Raw genomic sequence first — 18,366 nt, forward strand, 5'->3', positions numbered from 1 at the left:
GAGATTTATCCGTAATTATTTTGATAACCTACCAAAATTATTTTCAGATCCGTATCAACCTAAATTTTTAAATATTTCATACGAAATCATTCTTTCAGTGCAGATAGATTTCTTCTTACGGAGCACACTTCTCGGAAAAGAATCTAACCGGCAAGAATTTATTTTTACGGCTCCAATCGCAAAAAAGTTAATTAATTCTCTGCACATAAAAGTTTATAGATCTTATCAATTCCCGGTGACTCCATCGACAAACCTCTCGGACAATCGCGGGATGGCTATTATTCCCAGGAATCACAAGTAGATATAACGAGAAAATATCGAGAGAAGCGGAGAGGCGAGTCTACGCGAATGTGCAAACACGTACCAGGTTTTACAATGCGGCGAAAACGACGACGGAGGCGGAGGCGGTATAAAAGAGTTTGCGTGGACAATGCGGCATCGAGAGCTCCGCGAAACCGTGTCATTAGCGCAGCTCGACCGAACACGTGCCCCATTATATTCTGCACTTCTGCCCTTGCCCGCCGTCGCATGCGGAGGCCCGGCGACAAAGGCTTTCCTTGTTTTTGATACCGTCAACTGCACCCACCTACCCGCCCTTCCTGATCGCCCTTCCGCCTGTCCTCGTTGCTCTCTCCATCGAACCGCCTCTTTCCATTTCGCCGAACGAACCGAGAGAGTATCAATGTGCGCGAGGTTGGGAGAGAAAAAGAAAGAAAAAGAAACGAAAGGGTGGTTGTGTAAAACGCGCAAGGTGGCTGCAGCTATTCGCAGCCACTGTCGTGTGTCGGTTCAATGAACTCGCCGGGCGCGGCGCACGCAACCCTTTCGGTAGGGAGAGTGCGTGCGCTCTCGAGAAACGGATAATTGCTCTCTGCCTTTTGCTCGCAGCGAAAGGAGAAAAGGACAGCGCAACGACCGCGCGAGATGGTTATGCAAAACGTATCGAGGCGATACGCAACCACCAAGTGCTTTGTTAGTCTTTGTACTCAAATGAAAAGATATTTAAACTCTCCGTTTGCAATCTAAGCCTTTTTTGACACAAGCAAAATTTCACTCTCAAATTTCAATATTTTTGTTCAAATTTCAGTTTTTATTAAATAACATTTGAGATAAAAACAACTCTAAATTCTTTGAAGGAACTCTCACTCTAAATAGTAGTCTTGAAAAAGTGGCTTAATTTTCAATTTTTAAGAGGGAGATTCACTATAAAAAAGGTTTAAAGAGTAATGTAATAGAAATGAAAAATAAGAAAATTTTAGCTGGACAAAAAAAGACTCAAATTGCAGACGGAAGGTTAATATCCTTCAAATTTCGAAAAATATGTCGGAAATATGTAAATCTTTCTATTTTATTATTTTAATATGCGCATGGAAAGTCGCAGATCGAAAATTCGTGTAATAATCTCTCAAGAATATACAGAAATTTATACGGTAATTTCTCAGTGGTTATACATGCAACCGCAATATGCATTAATGCTATCGCGCGATGCGTGTCGGTCTTGTCGTCTCTCCATTCCATTCATAACTCTGCTCGCGTCAAAGCTGTTCCATCTACAGGAGCGTGAGTTAGCGATACTTTCATAATGCATGAACGCGTCGGGGAGGGAGAGCTCTTGTACAGTTCGTTAATGCATGTAAGAAGCAATTGTTCGTGTGTGATGATTGTCAGCAACATCCTTATTACGGCATTGACTAAAATAATTACCGTAACTCCGCGAGAGGCGAGAGTGCGAGGCGTTTTATTTATACATTTAAGCCAGCATCGACATCAAGAGCTACACACACATTCGTTTCTAGCATCTCGTCATGTAACAAACAATTGCGTCAAGTGAACGCAGCGTGATCTCTGTGAAGTTCCAATGGCTAAAATACTTTTCTCGGATATCTGACAGTCTCTCGAATTCTAGATAATATCTCGAAAGCTTTATTAAAGAGTATTATGACTCCAGCTCAATTTCAATAAAATAAAAAAAATTGTTATCAATTTCTATCTATAAAATCGTGATATTGATTTTGTATCTCCGGATTTTTATTTTTTACGTTTAACTCATCAAAACTTCTCACGAACATATCGCGATCTCTAGTACTTAAAAAAAAAATTATAATTCTATCAATATATATTAAGTATACCGGAGTTGCAAAAGTAGCATACTAACTTTTTAAAAATCACAAGTGGCTGTGTTCAGCAGAAGTGGCAATTTTGAAATTGCAGTTATAAAATTCTTCAATATGATTGGTCTTACAGTTTCTCATTGAATCTAAATGTACAAACCAATTATATTAAAGAATTTTATAATAATTGCAAAGCTGCTTTCTTTGAACGTGGTTTTTAAAATTCAAGTTGTACAATATTTATGAAACTTGATAAATACTTTTCTCTTTTTCTTTTTTAAATAACAATTGAATTAAAAACATTTTCGATAATAATCATTTAATCATATTTCAAGACAATACATAATATAGGCAGAATGCAGAATTTAACCTCTTGTAATGACTAAAAAAAAAAAAAACTACAATGGCCAGGTAACCTTTAGTAGCAGGTAGCACAATTTTTTATCGCGTATCAGGCAAACTTTGCCATAAACACACCCGAGGCGCCGATTAGCATAAACGGCAAAAGCGTACCGAGAAATTAGCATACATCTTAAAAAACCTACGGGCAAGTAACCCCCGGGCGTTCGGCAAGTAGCAGTTAAGTTATTAGCATAGAGCCACCGGTTGGTTGCACCGATCGAGAAAATCGCGGGACCGATCCGATAGAAAGTGCTGCGTTAAAAAAGCAATAATGTAGCGGCAGTTATGCCAGCGAAAATCACTTAAAATCGAATTCGAGTAATACAGCGACGCACACACAGTCGCGACGCACAATTTGCCGAGAGACTACGAAGACGAATTAGATAATTATTTGCGAGAACAAGACTCTCCTCGTCGTGAAACGCTTCATATCCTTGACACGGGCTACCGGAACCTATCGGTTATCCGCAATCATTGAATGATCGTAGGCGTCAATTGCCATCCACGGCGAACGCATCGCACACGAGTGCAAACGGGATGAGAGTCCGCGTTAGACAGCACCGATTTTATATGACGGATGGGACGAGTTACAAGATGTTTATATCTTATACGAGGTTTATAGACTTGCTCATAATCTCGAGCACCAGTTCCCGCAAGATTTATACTGATAACATCGGAATCATGTATTATATAAGTTAGACAAAATAAAATTGTGAGATATTTTTAAATTTCAATGTGATAATGTGCACTTTTCTAAGATCAATATACTTTTGAGAGAGAGAGAGAGAAATACGAAATAATTAAATATAACATATCGCAGATGAATCTTCGCACATCGATAAGAACGAATATTAAGATCGTAAATGAGATATCTATATGTAATAAAAATCGCAGAAGGTGTACTGAGAGAGTCATTCAACAAAAACGTAACACCCGTTTCTCGACTTGATTAAGAAATTCTACGAGCGCTGACGAGGTCTGATAACAAACTCAATATATTCGTCCGCTCCAGTTATACGGAAGCGCAATGAGCTACACTGCACAATACGGTATTATGTGCGTCCGGAGGGGTCTTGTGTTACGGAACTATATTAAGTCTGTGCTATATTAAGTAGCTAGAAGGAACGTCCAATTTAACGGTAATGGAAAGAACGATTTTGTTGATTAAAAATTTAGCTAGATACAGAATTGAACATAATTTTGTTAGACCATCAAAATAATTATGTAGAAAATTTAAAAGCTTTGATGAACAAACAATGCAAAAAAAAGTTTGATATTTTAGCTAGAGTTTAACAATTCTAGCTAAAATATCAAAATTTTTTTGCAACTCATCATATATTTGAGTTTCTTATATAATTATTTTGGTAGTTCAACAAAATTATTTTCAGATCTAAATCTAGCTAAATTTTTAGATACTTCGACAAAATCCATATATGAATATACTTTACATATAATATTCTTATAAATTAAATATATTTCAGCGATTCTTACGTTATAGTTACGTCACTGCTAAATAACTCAAGGGTTATTCTCTCTAGAGAACCACAAATATTTCAGTCATGAACATAAAAATTTTAACGTTGCATGATACATTTTTGCGATTGTATTTCCGACGCTTCAAACGGCAAGTTGAGTGACTTATTTAGTTACGAATCTATGCGCGGCTACTTAAAATTTATTAACTCGTAAATGCCTGGCCCCTATACCGTTACTGTGTTACGAACGTGCACGTTCGATAAAGTGCACTTCATAAATTCATGTGTGTAGTATCCTACGGTCAATAAGCTTCATAATCGACTCGCCTCATAAAATCTAGCGGAATTTCCGCGATCGAACTGCAACGCCAAGGCGTATCGTGATTCATCAGGGATTTCCTCACCAGGAAGATAACTGATAATTAGAGCGAACCATACCAATTGCTACCTGTAAAACACATTTACGTTTTTATAACATGTACTTTCATTTCTTAGCGATTCGCCAATCCGTTATAGTTTTTACATAAGTATAAGCTTACAGTTCTTTTGAAATAATCTTTACTTTGATCATTTCTTTATGAAATTTCGCAGAGTTTTATGCTTCTGGCGCGCGCGGACGATTTTTCGGCTGTCGCGGGATCTTAAATCGGACCCGGAGGGAGGACAGGTAGTCCACAAAGATCGGGTCCGGCCGGCCGGCCGGTCAGGTAAGAGCAGACAGGTAAAGGAAAGAGGATTGGAGAGGGCTTCCCCTGAGAGCATCGACGATGGAATGCGAAAGCGTGGGTTCGGTTTGGCCGTAACGCGATCTCGATATACAGAGAGGAGTGAGGGGTCGGGGGAGAGAGGGAGTCGGAGACCGGGAGAGCTTCGGGGCCTATGTACGCACGTGTAACGGTACTCCGCGCGATCGCTCGATCCCGATCGCTTCTCTCGTAATACGCTCTCGATCGTCTCGCATCGTACACGCATCTGTACGTGTACGTTTGTATAAGTGCGTTTTAGCCGTTGCACACAGAAGGAGAGCGCGTGTCTCGGCAGAGCTGGAAAGTGAACGAGCGTTGTCGTCGTTGGCGTCTGCCTTGTACCGCTCGCTATTCTCGCGAAACGCCAAGAAAGAGAGAAGAGTGAACTTTCTCCTTGATCCCGAAACTATACCGCCACGCGCTGAATCGATTGAATCATTTTTTTAGTAAATTTGAGAATTATTATCTTTCGTAGACAGTAGTAGAGACTCTATAACAGAATCTGATCATGAATGATTTTGTCAAAACCCTACGAGAGAAAAGTATATATACAAGGAAAGAACGATTTTGCTGAAATATCTATAAATTTTACTACAGATCGGACAATAATTTTGTTAGTCCATCAAAATATTTGTGTAGAAAACTCAAGTATGATGAGCAACAAATTTTAATATTCTAGCAATCAGCGAAATTACTTAGATTGATCCAATAAAATTTTCAGATCTATATCTAGCTAAATTTTTACTTCAGCAAAACCATTCTTTCCATATACTTCTTTCTTGTATATATTATCTCATTTTAACTTATACCGTTTCACTTTATAATTTTAATTGAAATTATATAATAGAATGAGAGACAATAACATTAGAATGAGATAGTATATATATATATATAAGGAGAAAGTATATATATCTTTCACGTAGAATTTTGACAAAATCGCTCATGGCCAGACTGTTATAGGGTCTCTAGTAGACAGTAATGCGTGTGACAGTAAGAAGGATTTTATTCCTTATTTCCTTCGTTGGTTCTCAGAATTGTTGAACTCTTAGTTAACATCAATTAGTCTGTCCTTTTCAATTGAACTTCTTGCACTGTTTATCTTTCCTCCTTTTCTCTGAAACGTAGAAAGAAAAAGAGGAAAGATGAACGATGTGAGAAGTTCAACTGAAAAGAACAGATCTAATAATAGTAACTTGAGAAATGCTGCGTCTCAATGTAAAAGTCTCAGGATGGCGTACTGATGCTCGTTTCTACCAATGTAGATTAACTTTTATCTCAGTTCAACTTACTTTTTTTTGTTCTAAGAATTAGAAAAGGATGAACAGTAAATTATACCGAGATTAAAATTAATCCACATTGGTGGAAATGGGCATGAATGGCGCATCTCCTTCATACGGGGGAAAACTGAATGAAGCAACCCCGAGGCAGGTTGCTAGATTAGAGACCGAGTATGATGATGACTGACTTAACTCGAGTGGATAGAGAGCGTCTCGGGGTCCAAGGTATAAATAGCTGCTACCACTTACCGTCAATTCAAAGCGAGCGCAAGACTGTAGTTCCTCTGTATACAACGCATCACGCAGGGCATAACGAAGTGATCATTCATAATGCAGCAAAAAAACATTCTTCAAGAGTCAAACGATGTTTTGCCCGAGAATAACGTATTAGATTAGCCTATTAATCGCGTTATATGATCATATAAAGTCGTCATATGAATTCAACGCCATACATATAAGCAAGAAGTTTTTCTGCTTCGAATCAATTCTTATGTCTAAGAATATTCAGATGACGTTAATAAGCGTTCATCCAAAGAGCATTAGCGGTGAAAAAAACAATCCTACGACTGAATTTCAGTTATAAATTTGGCAGACTCACGCGAAACGCGATACAATCAATACCGAGAAAGGGCCACGACTTCTAATTAGAAAAAATTCTGTTAATCGGTCCTAATTTATGTCCCGCGGCATGAAGAGATTTTGAGCCGAAAGAGAGCAGTCTCGGAACGCAGACACGAATAAGACAGATGATAATCGTCGTCTGCCCTTTCTTTATTGTCTCATCAAAACTGGCAATAACTCATGGAGGAATTGAATACCATTTTAAGCATCGCATATATAGAAGCTATATCGAAGCATATAACACGGTATGAAGCTATGCAGCTAGCACATAAACCCAATGTTACGGAAGAACGACGGTGTTAACGACATGAATAGTATGTTATTTTGGAATGTATTGTTTTCTACTGCTAATCAATCGATCAGCAATGAAAAAGATAAATATACCTCTAGTTGCATTTATCGCATTAATCACTGTTTTTTTAACCCTTCGAAGCTAACGTCAAAATCTGAACACAGTTAACTGACGCTGAACATACCAGACTATTTATGTTAATCTAAATTAAAAAGCACTATTGATTTCAAGAAAATGACTGGTGTAAAAAAAGAAAAAATTCTAAGTATATTTTAATAAAACAATAATACAATTTTTTCAGATGCAATATTAAAAAATTGAATTCTTTGACATTTTTAACAAAGAAATTCATAATTGAATGGATTCTCAGTAGACCTGCCATTAATTCCAGAGGATTGACTTATATAAATATTTCGATTCGATGTTGATACATCTCTTATTACATTTATCTCACGTTGTCTTTTTAACTTGAACGTTTGGATACACATTTAATGCAGAGTGATATGTATATCAATCGATAAGTCAGAAACGTCACTGCATTAAAGAGATACGCTCGATTTGTCAGCCTTAATGTAGCGACGTAAGGCTAGCAACTTGGCATGCTCAGACAAGCTTTATAAAACCCGAAGACGTCGTCTCGACGCCTCGTTAGCGGGTGGAGTTATTAAGTGCCCTCTCGTTAACGATACGGAACGGTCGTTAACGCAGTAGGGAGCTGGTATGCCGGAATATTAACTATTACCGCAATGCTTCGATACGTAAAACCAATGAATAAGCGGGGCAATAATCGCCGTGTGCAAATAAACGTGAAATTATCGTGAAATTATCGTGAACGTGCTTGAACGTTCACGCGAAACTTCTTGAAAAAGTTGTTCGAATGATCGGTACTCTATACTTATCGGCACTTTGATTAAGTCTATTTTTTTATTCCTACACTAGACTGCACTAGTATCCCTAGAAAACTGATGACGAATTTGATTGAACGTACTCAGTGCACACTGGTGTCAGATGTGCATTAAAGCCGTCGCATATTATACAAATTGACGTAAAGATATGTTTAATATAAAAACGGATTAAACCGTGAAATCCTCAATACATTTCATGGTGTTGTTAAGTAAAATATATAGGTATTTTATAATTCGAAATATTTGCATTTCACTTTCACACAGATTGAATCAATGAACAACGATTTTAACATGCACCAGTGCATTCAACCGAATCGCCGAATCTGGCCATGCCCATAAAAAGGCGTATATAAATGTAAAATATACGTGTCTGTTTGAAATGTGTGTGTTAGATGTGAATGTATGTGCGTTCCCGCTACACTTTGATTGATACCGCCATTGTGTGGTGCCAATCAAAAGGAATGTTAGTGATGGCTAGATTCTATCTTTTAAGGACACTAGATTGCACTAAAACTTTCTTGCTTTCGCAAAATATCAAACGTATACCTATTTCACCTAAAAGTTCCAAAAGTGTATTTAGTTCAGCTACAGAAAAAAGTCCTATTATTAATATCTCGTGTGCTTTAATTGTTTGTAATTGCTGTCTTCTACGATGATTCATATAATAATGCCTATTAAACTATCGTGCAACGGATACAAGAAATGCCGATTTCTCTCTGCTTATATTAACCTGTTTTCCACGAGTGTCCCGATATCGAAGATCTTTAGTGCTTGTCCCGGTATTGCGTCTGACGCGCGACGTTCGTTACATAAAACCCGTTTAGGAGCGCGTAGCGGACCGCTTTATTCTCGCTCGGTCAATGCTATGCGGGGAATTATAAGGCGAACACGAAGATGGTATCGTACAGCGCCGTATGCTTCGCTTTACCAACCTTGACCGTTGGAGTGATTCTGCTGCGGTGATTGAGGCTGGCCCTGCGTCAGTATAATTTGACTTTCGAGCTGCTGGAGCTCAGCTTGGAGCTCGTTCAACTTGCTGTTCGCCTTCTTGACAATAGTCGCTACATCCGAGAGCGACTTGCGATCGGTCGCGACCTCCCTCAGCTTCTCCGCGCCAGCCTTTATCTTCAGCTCCTGCAAATGAAAAAAATGTTAAAATATTAAAATTCATAATCGTACATTGAAACGGTCATCATCACCGCCATTTCAGTCGAAAACGACATCTTATACCGAGAAACTGCATACATTTATTATTATAATCTCGGTCAATCGCTCGTTTAAAGAACATCTATCGCTCCATCGTGCCGCTCCTTTGTACGGCAAATGAGACGTAAAATCACGCACGTGCCTAATGATTATACCTTTCGATATATCCTTTGGTATTCTATTAGCGAGCATTAATGCATAGTTGCCGCGAATTTTCGCAATGAGTCACCATGATTTTTACACGGAAAGAACGGTTTAGCTAAAGTATTTAAAAATTTAGTGAGATACACATCTGGAAATAATTATATTGGACCATTTAAATAATTCTATTGAATGCTCAAACAGCTTATCAGAATGTCAAAACTTTTTGCAACATTAACATCGTGTTTAAGCGTCTCCACATAATTATTTTGATGATTCAATGCAATTATTTTCAGATCTGTATCTGATTGAATTTTTAGAATTGAATTTTTAGACTTCGGCAAAATTATTTTTTCCAAGTATTTTCCAGTGTAAGTTCATGTTGAAGAAGAATTATCCGTTTAATATTATCTCAATATCAGACAAAAATAATCGTTCAAAAGATATTTGTTCAATAAGGAATAATGACTCATTTGAAACAAACGGTCTTGACTTCCGAGACATTATGCGTGCATCTGTTCTGCAGTGCAGTTGATTCACAGAAAATGTTCTGGTAACAAGCGTATGAAAATGTGCTGTGTTAAGAAACCTATCGCATTATACAGTATTACACACGGCTCTGTTTCGCAGTGGATCTATTAGCGGTAGGCAGCAGCCAGACAACGTTAAACGAGCATGTTGTAAAGGCGCTTAGTAAGTATCAAGAGATAAAACAAGAAGACAAAAGGCAAAAAGAAGAGAGAGAGGCGCTGCTATATAGCAAAACTTGTTTCTACGCGAGTTGCAGAAATGGTTGGACCACCTTCAAGTCTCCATTCGCAACGTGATTTTTAGAACGCGACGTCCGGCGCATCCGGAAACCATAGATCATCGATCGTTTATTATCGAGACGTATGTCGGATATTGATTAAGCCAGATGTAGGTACACACGAAAAAAAACGTAATCACGCACGATCTGCAAATACTTCTATCTGCAATATCCTCTTGTAATCTCTTTGAGTATCGGGGGGATGCAATTGCAAATCTCCACCTAGATTATGGAATCGATCTAAGGATGTATCAGATGTGTGTGCATAATCTTTGTAAAAAGTAATCGGAATTGGAAATTTCTACTTTCCAATAATATTATATAAAAATGAATACAAAACAGTTTATTACTAAATGAATACGAAACAGTTCAATAAGATCAATATTTGATAATACAATTTTATAGTTCAAATGAAGATTTTCTCATTTTATCTTAATTATTTTTTAAAACCAAGTCTACTTCTTATTGAAATAATTTTTTATCCAGTTTCTAAATTGCCGCTAAACTTTTTTGTATTATTCTTTCAAATACAATATAGAAAAATCCGTAGCTTTACGTTAATCTTTTCATTTTATTAAAAAAATGCATGTAGTTCTATTCTCCGTAATAGGAATACTTTTTGTGACTAAAGGAATATATGAGTGGGTCCTCGGGATAGTTGTTCGTTATCTATTTTATGATTTTCAACTATAATCTATAATCTATATGCATAAAAAAATTGCAACATTTGAAGTTAGCATAAATATAGTACGATAATTAGCCTACATGAACAAAACAAAAATGTAAAGAATAAGATAAAACATAAAATTATTCCAAATCGTTACACTATTGATAAAAATTAAAAATTAGAAAAATGTCCCGGGGTTCCCAGGATCTACATGCTCCATTACGAGTTAAAGTAGCCCTACATAAAGATCCTTCCATTATGAGAACAGACCCACGTCTATCATAGAATATTTATTACTAGAAACAAAAAAAGGCAAGCGGAGAACATTAAGATAGCAAGGAGAGATTAATTTCTACGCATCGAAATAAAAAAAAAGATGCATTAGGCTAATTATTGCTGGGAAAGAGATCGGTACAGAACAGAGATAACGAAGAAGACGTAGAGTGCTGACTATGCTACCCTGTATACGGACGAAGAAAAAGACAACCTCACTGCAGTCAACGAAGGATAAGCGAAATCCCGACATACCTTGCGTATTTCTCGACGTATGTGTTCTCGCAGCACGTCAAGACGTGCCGGCAAGGGCACCTGGTCACTGCCAGCCACTCCATACTTGCTCGACAGTTCGTAAAGAACTGGGTGCCTGATGTAATCGCCCTGAAACAGATACAAAGTTCAATCCTGATTATCGACGGCCAATGTAACGATCGGGTACATACAGGCAAAAGAACGCGCAATAAGGACGGGTAGTTCGGACGATTAATCACTCTCTAATTAAACTTTCTAATTAAAACGAGAGTTTTTTCTTTCTTTTGTGTTCTGCAGAAATTTTCACTTTTTACGAGCGAAGCGTTGTATTTAACCATTTTTTCCATCCTTATGCCAAGATTCGTATCAATTAATAATGAACATCCGCACACTGTACTCGTTTCCGCGCCCTGAACGTATATAATCTTTCGGCATTACGCGCGAGCCCGTACTAATCCTTATAATAATAATAATAATAATCGCAATATGATCTCTCGTATTAACGTGCGTCAGAGTTAAGATAACACCAGGCGGAAATTACACCGTAAATATCAACGATCAGAGAGGGTATCGTCGATGAGCCGAAGGGAAACATCGCGGAATACATCTCTTTAACCGGAAATCGTCTGGCGCGTATTGGTGTACACTGCCGTAGTCTACTCGTGAGATACGGATATAGATGCTAGGCAAACACAACACGCGCAGGAGAAAGTATCGGTCTCCCGCGGTCTCGCATCGAATGCCGGCCATCGAAACAGCATTATCCATTGTGATGAATGAACGTTGGTTGGTTGTCAATCCGCGTGACGATACAATTGCTTCGTCCATGGAAACGTCCAAGGCTATTCGATCAAACTTCTAACGGATGTATTAGTGACCTACTTCGAATGCGCAGCGTGCAACTGCGAGTCGTGTCTTTGAATCGCGAGTAAATTAGAGGCCGCGAGCCTTAAAAGCGAATATCAGACTGTAGGCCGATATTCATAGGCTGTGTTCCAAAATTAACTGCCAGTACCGAAAATCTATAATGCACGTAACTATAGATTTTCATACAGGCAGTATTTTGAAACACAGCTGTGTAGTCGGGTTCTTATTTTAAGATCGTCTTAAGTAATATCTTAAGATGCTAATACAACTCTCTGAATTGGTTCATTAACATTTTAAGACACTTTACTTAAGACAGTCTTAAACATAAGATCGACTAGGAATATTGTGACTCGAATTGGATTGGAATTTAACTAATCAGAAGAAAGAGAATCGATATCAAGTTTAGTAAACTTTGCTTTGATTGATCAAATTCCAATCCAAATTTAATCCAGTCTAATACGGGCTTAACTCGATTTTGCGTTAATGTCTTTTCTCATCAAGATAAATTAACTATGTCCAACAGAAAAAGCAGCTTTGCAACTGTTGTAAGATTCTTTAACACGATTGGTTAATACATTTAAGCATTAATACATCTAAGGACAAGACAAATCACATTAAAGAATTCTACAACAGTTGCAAAACTGCTTTTTCTGTTGAACACGGTTATTAACTTTAATCTCAATTTAACTTACTTTTTATCTTTTTCTAGTTATATAAAAATTAGAAAAAGAATAAACTAATCTGAGAATAAAGTTAATTTACATTGATAGAAATAGGTTTAATGTTTGTTTTCACCGATGTAGATTAACTTTAATCCCGGTTCAACTTACTCTCCATTTTTTTCTAATTCTTAGAACTAAAAAAAATGAGGATGAGCCGAGATTGAAACTAATCTACATTGGAAATAAGAGATTCATCCCGACATAGAACCGACACTGTCGGCGGAAACGTACCGCACACGGTGTCACGCAACTCCGAAGGTACCTAGAGCTGGTCACTTTGGTCAATGGGATGCATTTGCACACAATCGACTTCCTCTTCTTGTCCAACCCGATAAACGACATCCTTATTCCGTGAAACGGCTTCGCAATGAAACGACCAGGATACTTTCGTCTTTTAGTCGCGTTTGCGTTCTGTACGAGACCAACATCGGCAGACAAACGTCTTAATATCTCGTCATTAAGATTCGCACCGAGCAACAAACAAACGAGCTTCCATCGTGATTAATCACTGCTGAATCACTGTCACCGGAGCGATAATCTCCCGGGCTGCAATCATGCGGGCCCAGGTAAACGTCAGCCACCTGTTGCAGCGAAAATCTACGATATCACGTCCGCACGCCGTATTTCCGTGATTCCGCACACTGTCGCTGTTACACGACGACCTAACTGTAAAGCTCGCTCGCACCCGGAGCGCGCGACACGCTCCTCGAATTTGAGAAGTAGAACTGACCAAGAGAGAAGACAGCGCCGACGCCGTTATCTCTTATCTCAGCCGCGCCGATAACAGCGTTACTCAACTGTAAAACGTGAACTTATCGTTTCCTTACGATGCTAATATGAAGGTATCTCAAAAAAAAAAAAAGATAACCAATCGTCAGGTCACAAACCAAACTCATAACTCGATGCCATTCGATCGATCCATCATTTAGAGTCATAATAAATAATTATAGATTTATTCTTTTTTGAAGAAAGTTCTGAACTGGTGTACAAATACAAAGAACAGAACTCATAATTCAAAATAAATAATCATACGTGTGTGAAATTAATGTAATCGTGCATCAATTTAGCATTTCTGCTACATATATTTTCTTTATTGTAACCGAATTACGTCAATTCTGATGAATTGAATTTACTTTGAGAAAAATATCTGTGAATAGTGTGAATTCTACAACATGCGACTACACTGTAACCACATTATTGTACAACGAATAGCATCACAAGATTCAAGTTTCTGTCGAAACGGTAACTGTTGAAAGTGTTGGTCGAAGTTACCTCATTGAAATTAGGATGTTTCATTCACAATTCGCGATGCTAGTTACGCAAATTCTCCTTGTGAATCTCCTAGACGTTGCCAGACGGGCATAGGAAGTGACGACAACCCCGCGACTCTGCCTTCGGGAGTAATGAAAGCATATCTGGATGTTAATTTAATTTTCACTGCGTATGCGAAAACGTGCGCACAACCGACACTAACTGACGCACGATCTATTTTCATGCATTCCACTAATATTTGCCACGATAATCCTCGGGAGGTCAACAGACATCGCGACGTCAGGGGAACCCTTTTCATTCGAACGAGCATTTCGCACGAGGAAATCGGGGAAAATTGTGAAAGTGGCACGAGAATTATTTTCCGGTACCAAGCCTTCAAACAAACCATCACGCAACGCCAAAAGAAGATCTCAACGTCAGCGTTAAATTACTGATTCATTACTCATTCATTATTCATTCGTTAACGCATTACGATCAAAACCATAGTTTTAATTCAGAACGTAAACGGCTACGAAATTCGTGTATAAAATTAATCGTTACACTAAAGGTTTCAAAGATTTGTTAAATACAACCAAAACAAAATTTCAGTAAAATCAAAACGAAACTCTGGTACCATAGATTTCAATAGTTTCTCTTTTTCCCCTCTAGTAAGTAAAATTTTTTCAATCCCTTTTCACAAAACCCCAGCTTTTTTATCTTATTTATTTAACTTTTCAGAGCTTTATTTCTCTCATAGTAACGGTTTCGTTTCTATTTGACTGAAATTTTGCTGTATTTGGCAAACCTTTAGAAACCAACATAGCGTAATAGATTAATTTTATACACGAATTTTGTAACAATATACAAGCTCAGTTTGTATACAAAGCCTGACGAGGGAAAAACGACGAACCTTCCGTGTCATTTTGATGTTCTCCGTAAAATTGATGTTTTACCGTAAAATTGAACTTAAAAAAAGAAACAATATTCAGTAACAGTCGTTTGACGTTCCGGCATTCTATTTGCTGTAAAATTTGAGAAAGTTCGGTGAGCAATCTAATACTAGAATCGACTTTTCGAGATCGAATCTTCAAGTATAATTCGCGATTATACGTGAAAGTTTTCGAGACGAGAATCGACATGCCGACTTCACGATCTCCCGATGATCATCGAGCGGGTCCGAGGTCTATAAAAGCCTTTGCCGTAAAATATGTATAATTCGATTGGATGCACTCACAAAGAACCTATCACAACTGTCCTGGAACCGATTCGATTCTCTTTGAAATATGTTGTTGAACACAAAAATCTAAGAGATACGTATTTTTTTTTTATATCGATCCGATTTGGGATTTACGGGATGAAACAACCCCTCAAAGCTAACGATTATAACCAATCAATTATCAACAAAAGATCAACGATAAGATATATAAAAAATGTTTTAGATAAAACTTTTTGAATTCTTTATATACTTATAATTTTCTAGATTTAAAAAAATGTAATATTTTGAAAAATCCCCATTCCTATTAAATTTGGATTGTTTCGCCCCTTAAATCTCAAATTAGGTTAATATAAAAAAAGAAGTGTCCTTAGATTTCTGTATTTAACAATATATTTGAAGGAAAATCGCATCGGACAGTTGTGACAGGTACCTTGTCAGTGCACATTGGTACACATTAAAGCTGTATATAAATTGACAATTGAGCTGTACATAAAAACGTGTTTAATATAAATATATAGAAACCGGTTAAACCGTGAAACCCCCAATACACTTTACTGTGCTGTTAAAAATATAAGACATGTATTTTATAATTCGAAATATTTGCATTTACTTTTACCCTCAGATTAAATCAAACGGCTTTAATGTGCATTAAAGCGCACTAGTGCGCATCCAACTGAATTTCTTATAAAATCTTCATTCCGTGATTCTTAACGATAGTGTCATTATATTGTCGTTACGCAACTTTTTTTATCATACATAAAACCTGCGCAACGACAATGTAACGATATCGTTGAGCTTTAAACACAATTGAAAATAGGTAGGTAATAGAAAGAGGGAATAACAGGTTTCAACCTATCCAGAAATGTGTACATTAGAATACACGATTCCTGACAGGATAAAAAATCCATTATTCACTGTTCCTATAGCCAGTGTTCTTTAATTGTATCTCAGGCTTTATCGTTGTTAAGAATTACAGAATAGGGGCCTAATAAGATCTATTTGTGAGCGGCGGACATTCCCGTCTCTTGTACCTCCTCGCAGGAGGAGCAGGTGTTACGAGGAGGAACCGGCGCGAAGTCAATCAGGACCGGTTACACCGACGCCGATTAGCGCCGACCGGCCACCTTCTTGTCGTCTTCGTCAGGTAAAATGGTAACGATTGAGGAGCGAGATCGGTAACGTCACAAGCTGAAATCCTGCTGGTGTGGACAAAAGAATCTCATCTTTCCTTATCGAAAAAGAAACTTGAATATTGCTGTGAATTTCGGTACGGCAAAATTCATCTCCGAGAATTGGATCACTGGAAAAAGAATCCGGCTGCATTAATTGAAATTCTAATGAAAAATGGACAAATCAGCATTTTATAGTTAAACCTATTATAATTCTAATCGAGATAACCGGTGTTCAATCTTGATGACCAAAATTCTAATTGATGTTATAAGAATTTATTGGTCCGTTCATTTTTAACCAGAAATTTATCTCAGTGATCTTTTGCGATTCAATGCCAACTGGACAGGCCTAAGATTAATTTCATAATATCATGAATATATCAAGAGAGTAGTCTAGCTAAGCGAAATCGGCCAAACCAAAAACCGCAACTTGACAACCGAGTGTGTGCCAGTTTAGAGATATCCTATAACATAGTCTGCATTATTAGATATCAAAGGAGCAATGACAGCCCAATCCCTTGAATAGCATTTTGTAAAATTTATTTCCAAGTGTATTAAAATGTAAATCAATCAATTTCTTGGTTACTTTCGAAATAAACAACGTCCACATTAACGTACACATTTAGTAAATAATAAATTAAATTTGAGTCAAATTTAATACGTTTTCTTGAGCTAAATTGTTTAACTTTATTGTATTTTAGTTAAATTAACATATTGAGTAGAAACAGCAGCGACCTACAAAAATAATTCCAAATAACTCAAATTGGGTATAATTTGACGTCATAAATTTAACAGTCTGGCCATGAGATGACAAGTATTTAAATGGCTCATCGTTTTTTTTCAACTTTAATAAATTAAAATAAGTAATTATAAAAAGGACGGTATCTACGCCTTTCTTTCTCACTCTTGTTTTGAGAAGTGGCCAGACTCTGTTATAGGCTCTAGTGCTGGTCACATCGACGCGACGTCGGTTAATTAACCCTCGTTAAATAGATTTTTTTCTCCGTATCCCCGCTGTACAGGTGGCAACGTAATTTCGAAGGGAACAGCGAATGGAGTCAATTAAGGTTGCTTTTCTTTTAAGAGACGCAGTCGATACTTTTGATACAAATTGACACACGTCGCTTTCCATTTACAATTTTATTTAAATTCAAATTATCGACACTTTTCGACTCTGCTCAGGAGAAGAGTCCGAGTATATTCAAATGTGAGTTTGATCGATTGAAAGAAATTAGAAGGTGACATAAACACGCGGTGAGAATTACCCAGACACCAGTGTTAAATCCAGAGATACTTTTCAAACGATATATTTGTAATAAACATACAATGGAAAAACACACCGTTTGACAAGTTTAAAACTAATTGAAATTTTGTAAGATTAAGTAGATATTAAAAATCTACACACACTACGTATATGGCGTTCTATTTAACTGTGGCAAACTGTATTCGACTGACGTGTGTCGATTTGAGTCTCCTAAAAGGAAAGCAGCCTTTTAAGACTCTAGACCCAGACGATCGACGATGAAGAAGCGGGGGCTGGCCCAAGTGAGGAAATCGGATGCATATCAGGTGTGCGCGGCCCGTCACGCCTGGTTTGCCGCCGACCGAGAACTCGCGCGATCCCCGACACGAAAAACCGCGACGGTCCCCGTGATCGATGGGAAAGCCCCGCTTGTGCCTCGGGGTACAAGTGCATGTGCGTCGCGGACGGACGAGAGCGAGCGAAAGAGGTGAGAACGACGAACCAGGAGGACGGGAGTCCCGACTCTGAGACACGCGTCCCAGGAAAGGTGCACGATTATGGCGTACGGGTAATAACGCACGGGATAAACGGACGTCGGGCACGCGCACCAGTTCGCAAAGAGAGCGTGGAGATGGGAGAGCGCGGAGTGCCTCGCACAGCGAGACTCACCTGATAATAGCTCGATTCCGCCATCTTGCTCCCGCACTCAATAACGCTCT

The 18,366-nt window shown here is 38.0% G+C and overlaps 1 protein-coding gene across 4 annotated transcripts in view; it reads right to left on the bottom strand.

The window, feature by feature from the left end:
- Pkn (serine/threonine-protein kinase N) overlaps positions 1 to 18,360 on the bottom strand; it is a 33,728-nt gene extending 15,368 nt beyond the window's left edge. For 2 of the 4 annotated variants that reach the window (XM_018445913.1, XM_018445910.1), the window contains exons 1-3: positions 13,000 to 13,151; positions 11,180 to 11,308; positions 8,762 to 8,963 (exon numbers count right to left, since the gene is read on the bottom strand). In XM_018445913.1, the coding sequence (XP_018301415.1) occupies positions 8,762 to 8,963; positions 11,180 to 11,308; positions 13,000 to 13,110 (442 nt within the window). In that variant the 5' untranslated portion in view covers positions 13,111 to 13,151. Of the gene's footprint in view, positions 1 to 8,761; positions 8,964 to 11,179; positions 11,309 to 12,999; positions 13,153 to 18,316 lie in introns of those variants that run through there. The other 2 variants (XM_018445912.1, XM_018445911.1) reach the window with 2 other exon arrangements.
- Positions 18,361 to 18,366: the final 6 nt, after the last annotated feature.

This window comes from Mycetomoellerius zeteki, unplaced genomic scaffold (assembly GCF_001594055.1).
Source record: "Mycetomoellerius zeteki isolate Tzet28-1 unplaced genomic scaffold, Tzet1.0 scaffold168, whole genome shotgun sequence".
Lineage (NCBI taxonomy): Eukaryota > Metazoa > Arthropoda > Insecta > Hymenoptera > Formicidae > Mycetomoellerius > Mycetomoellerius zeteki.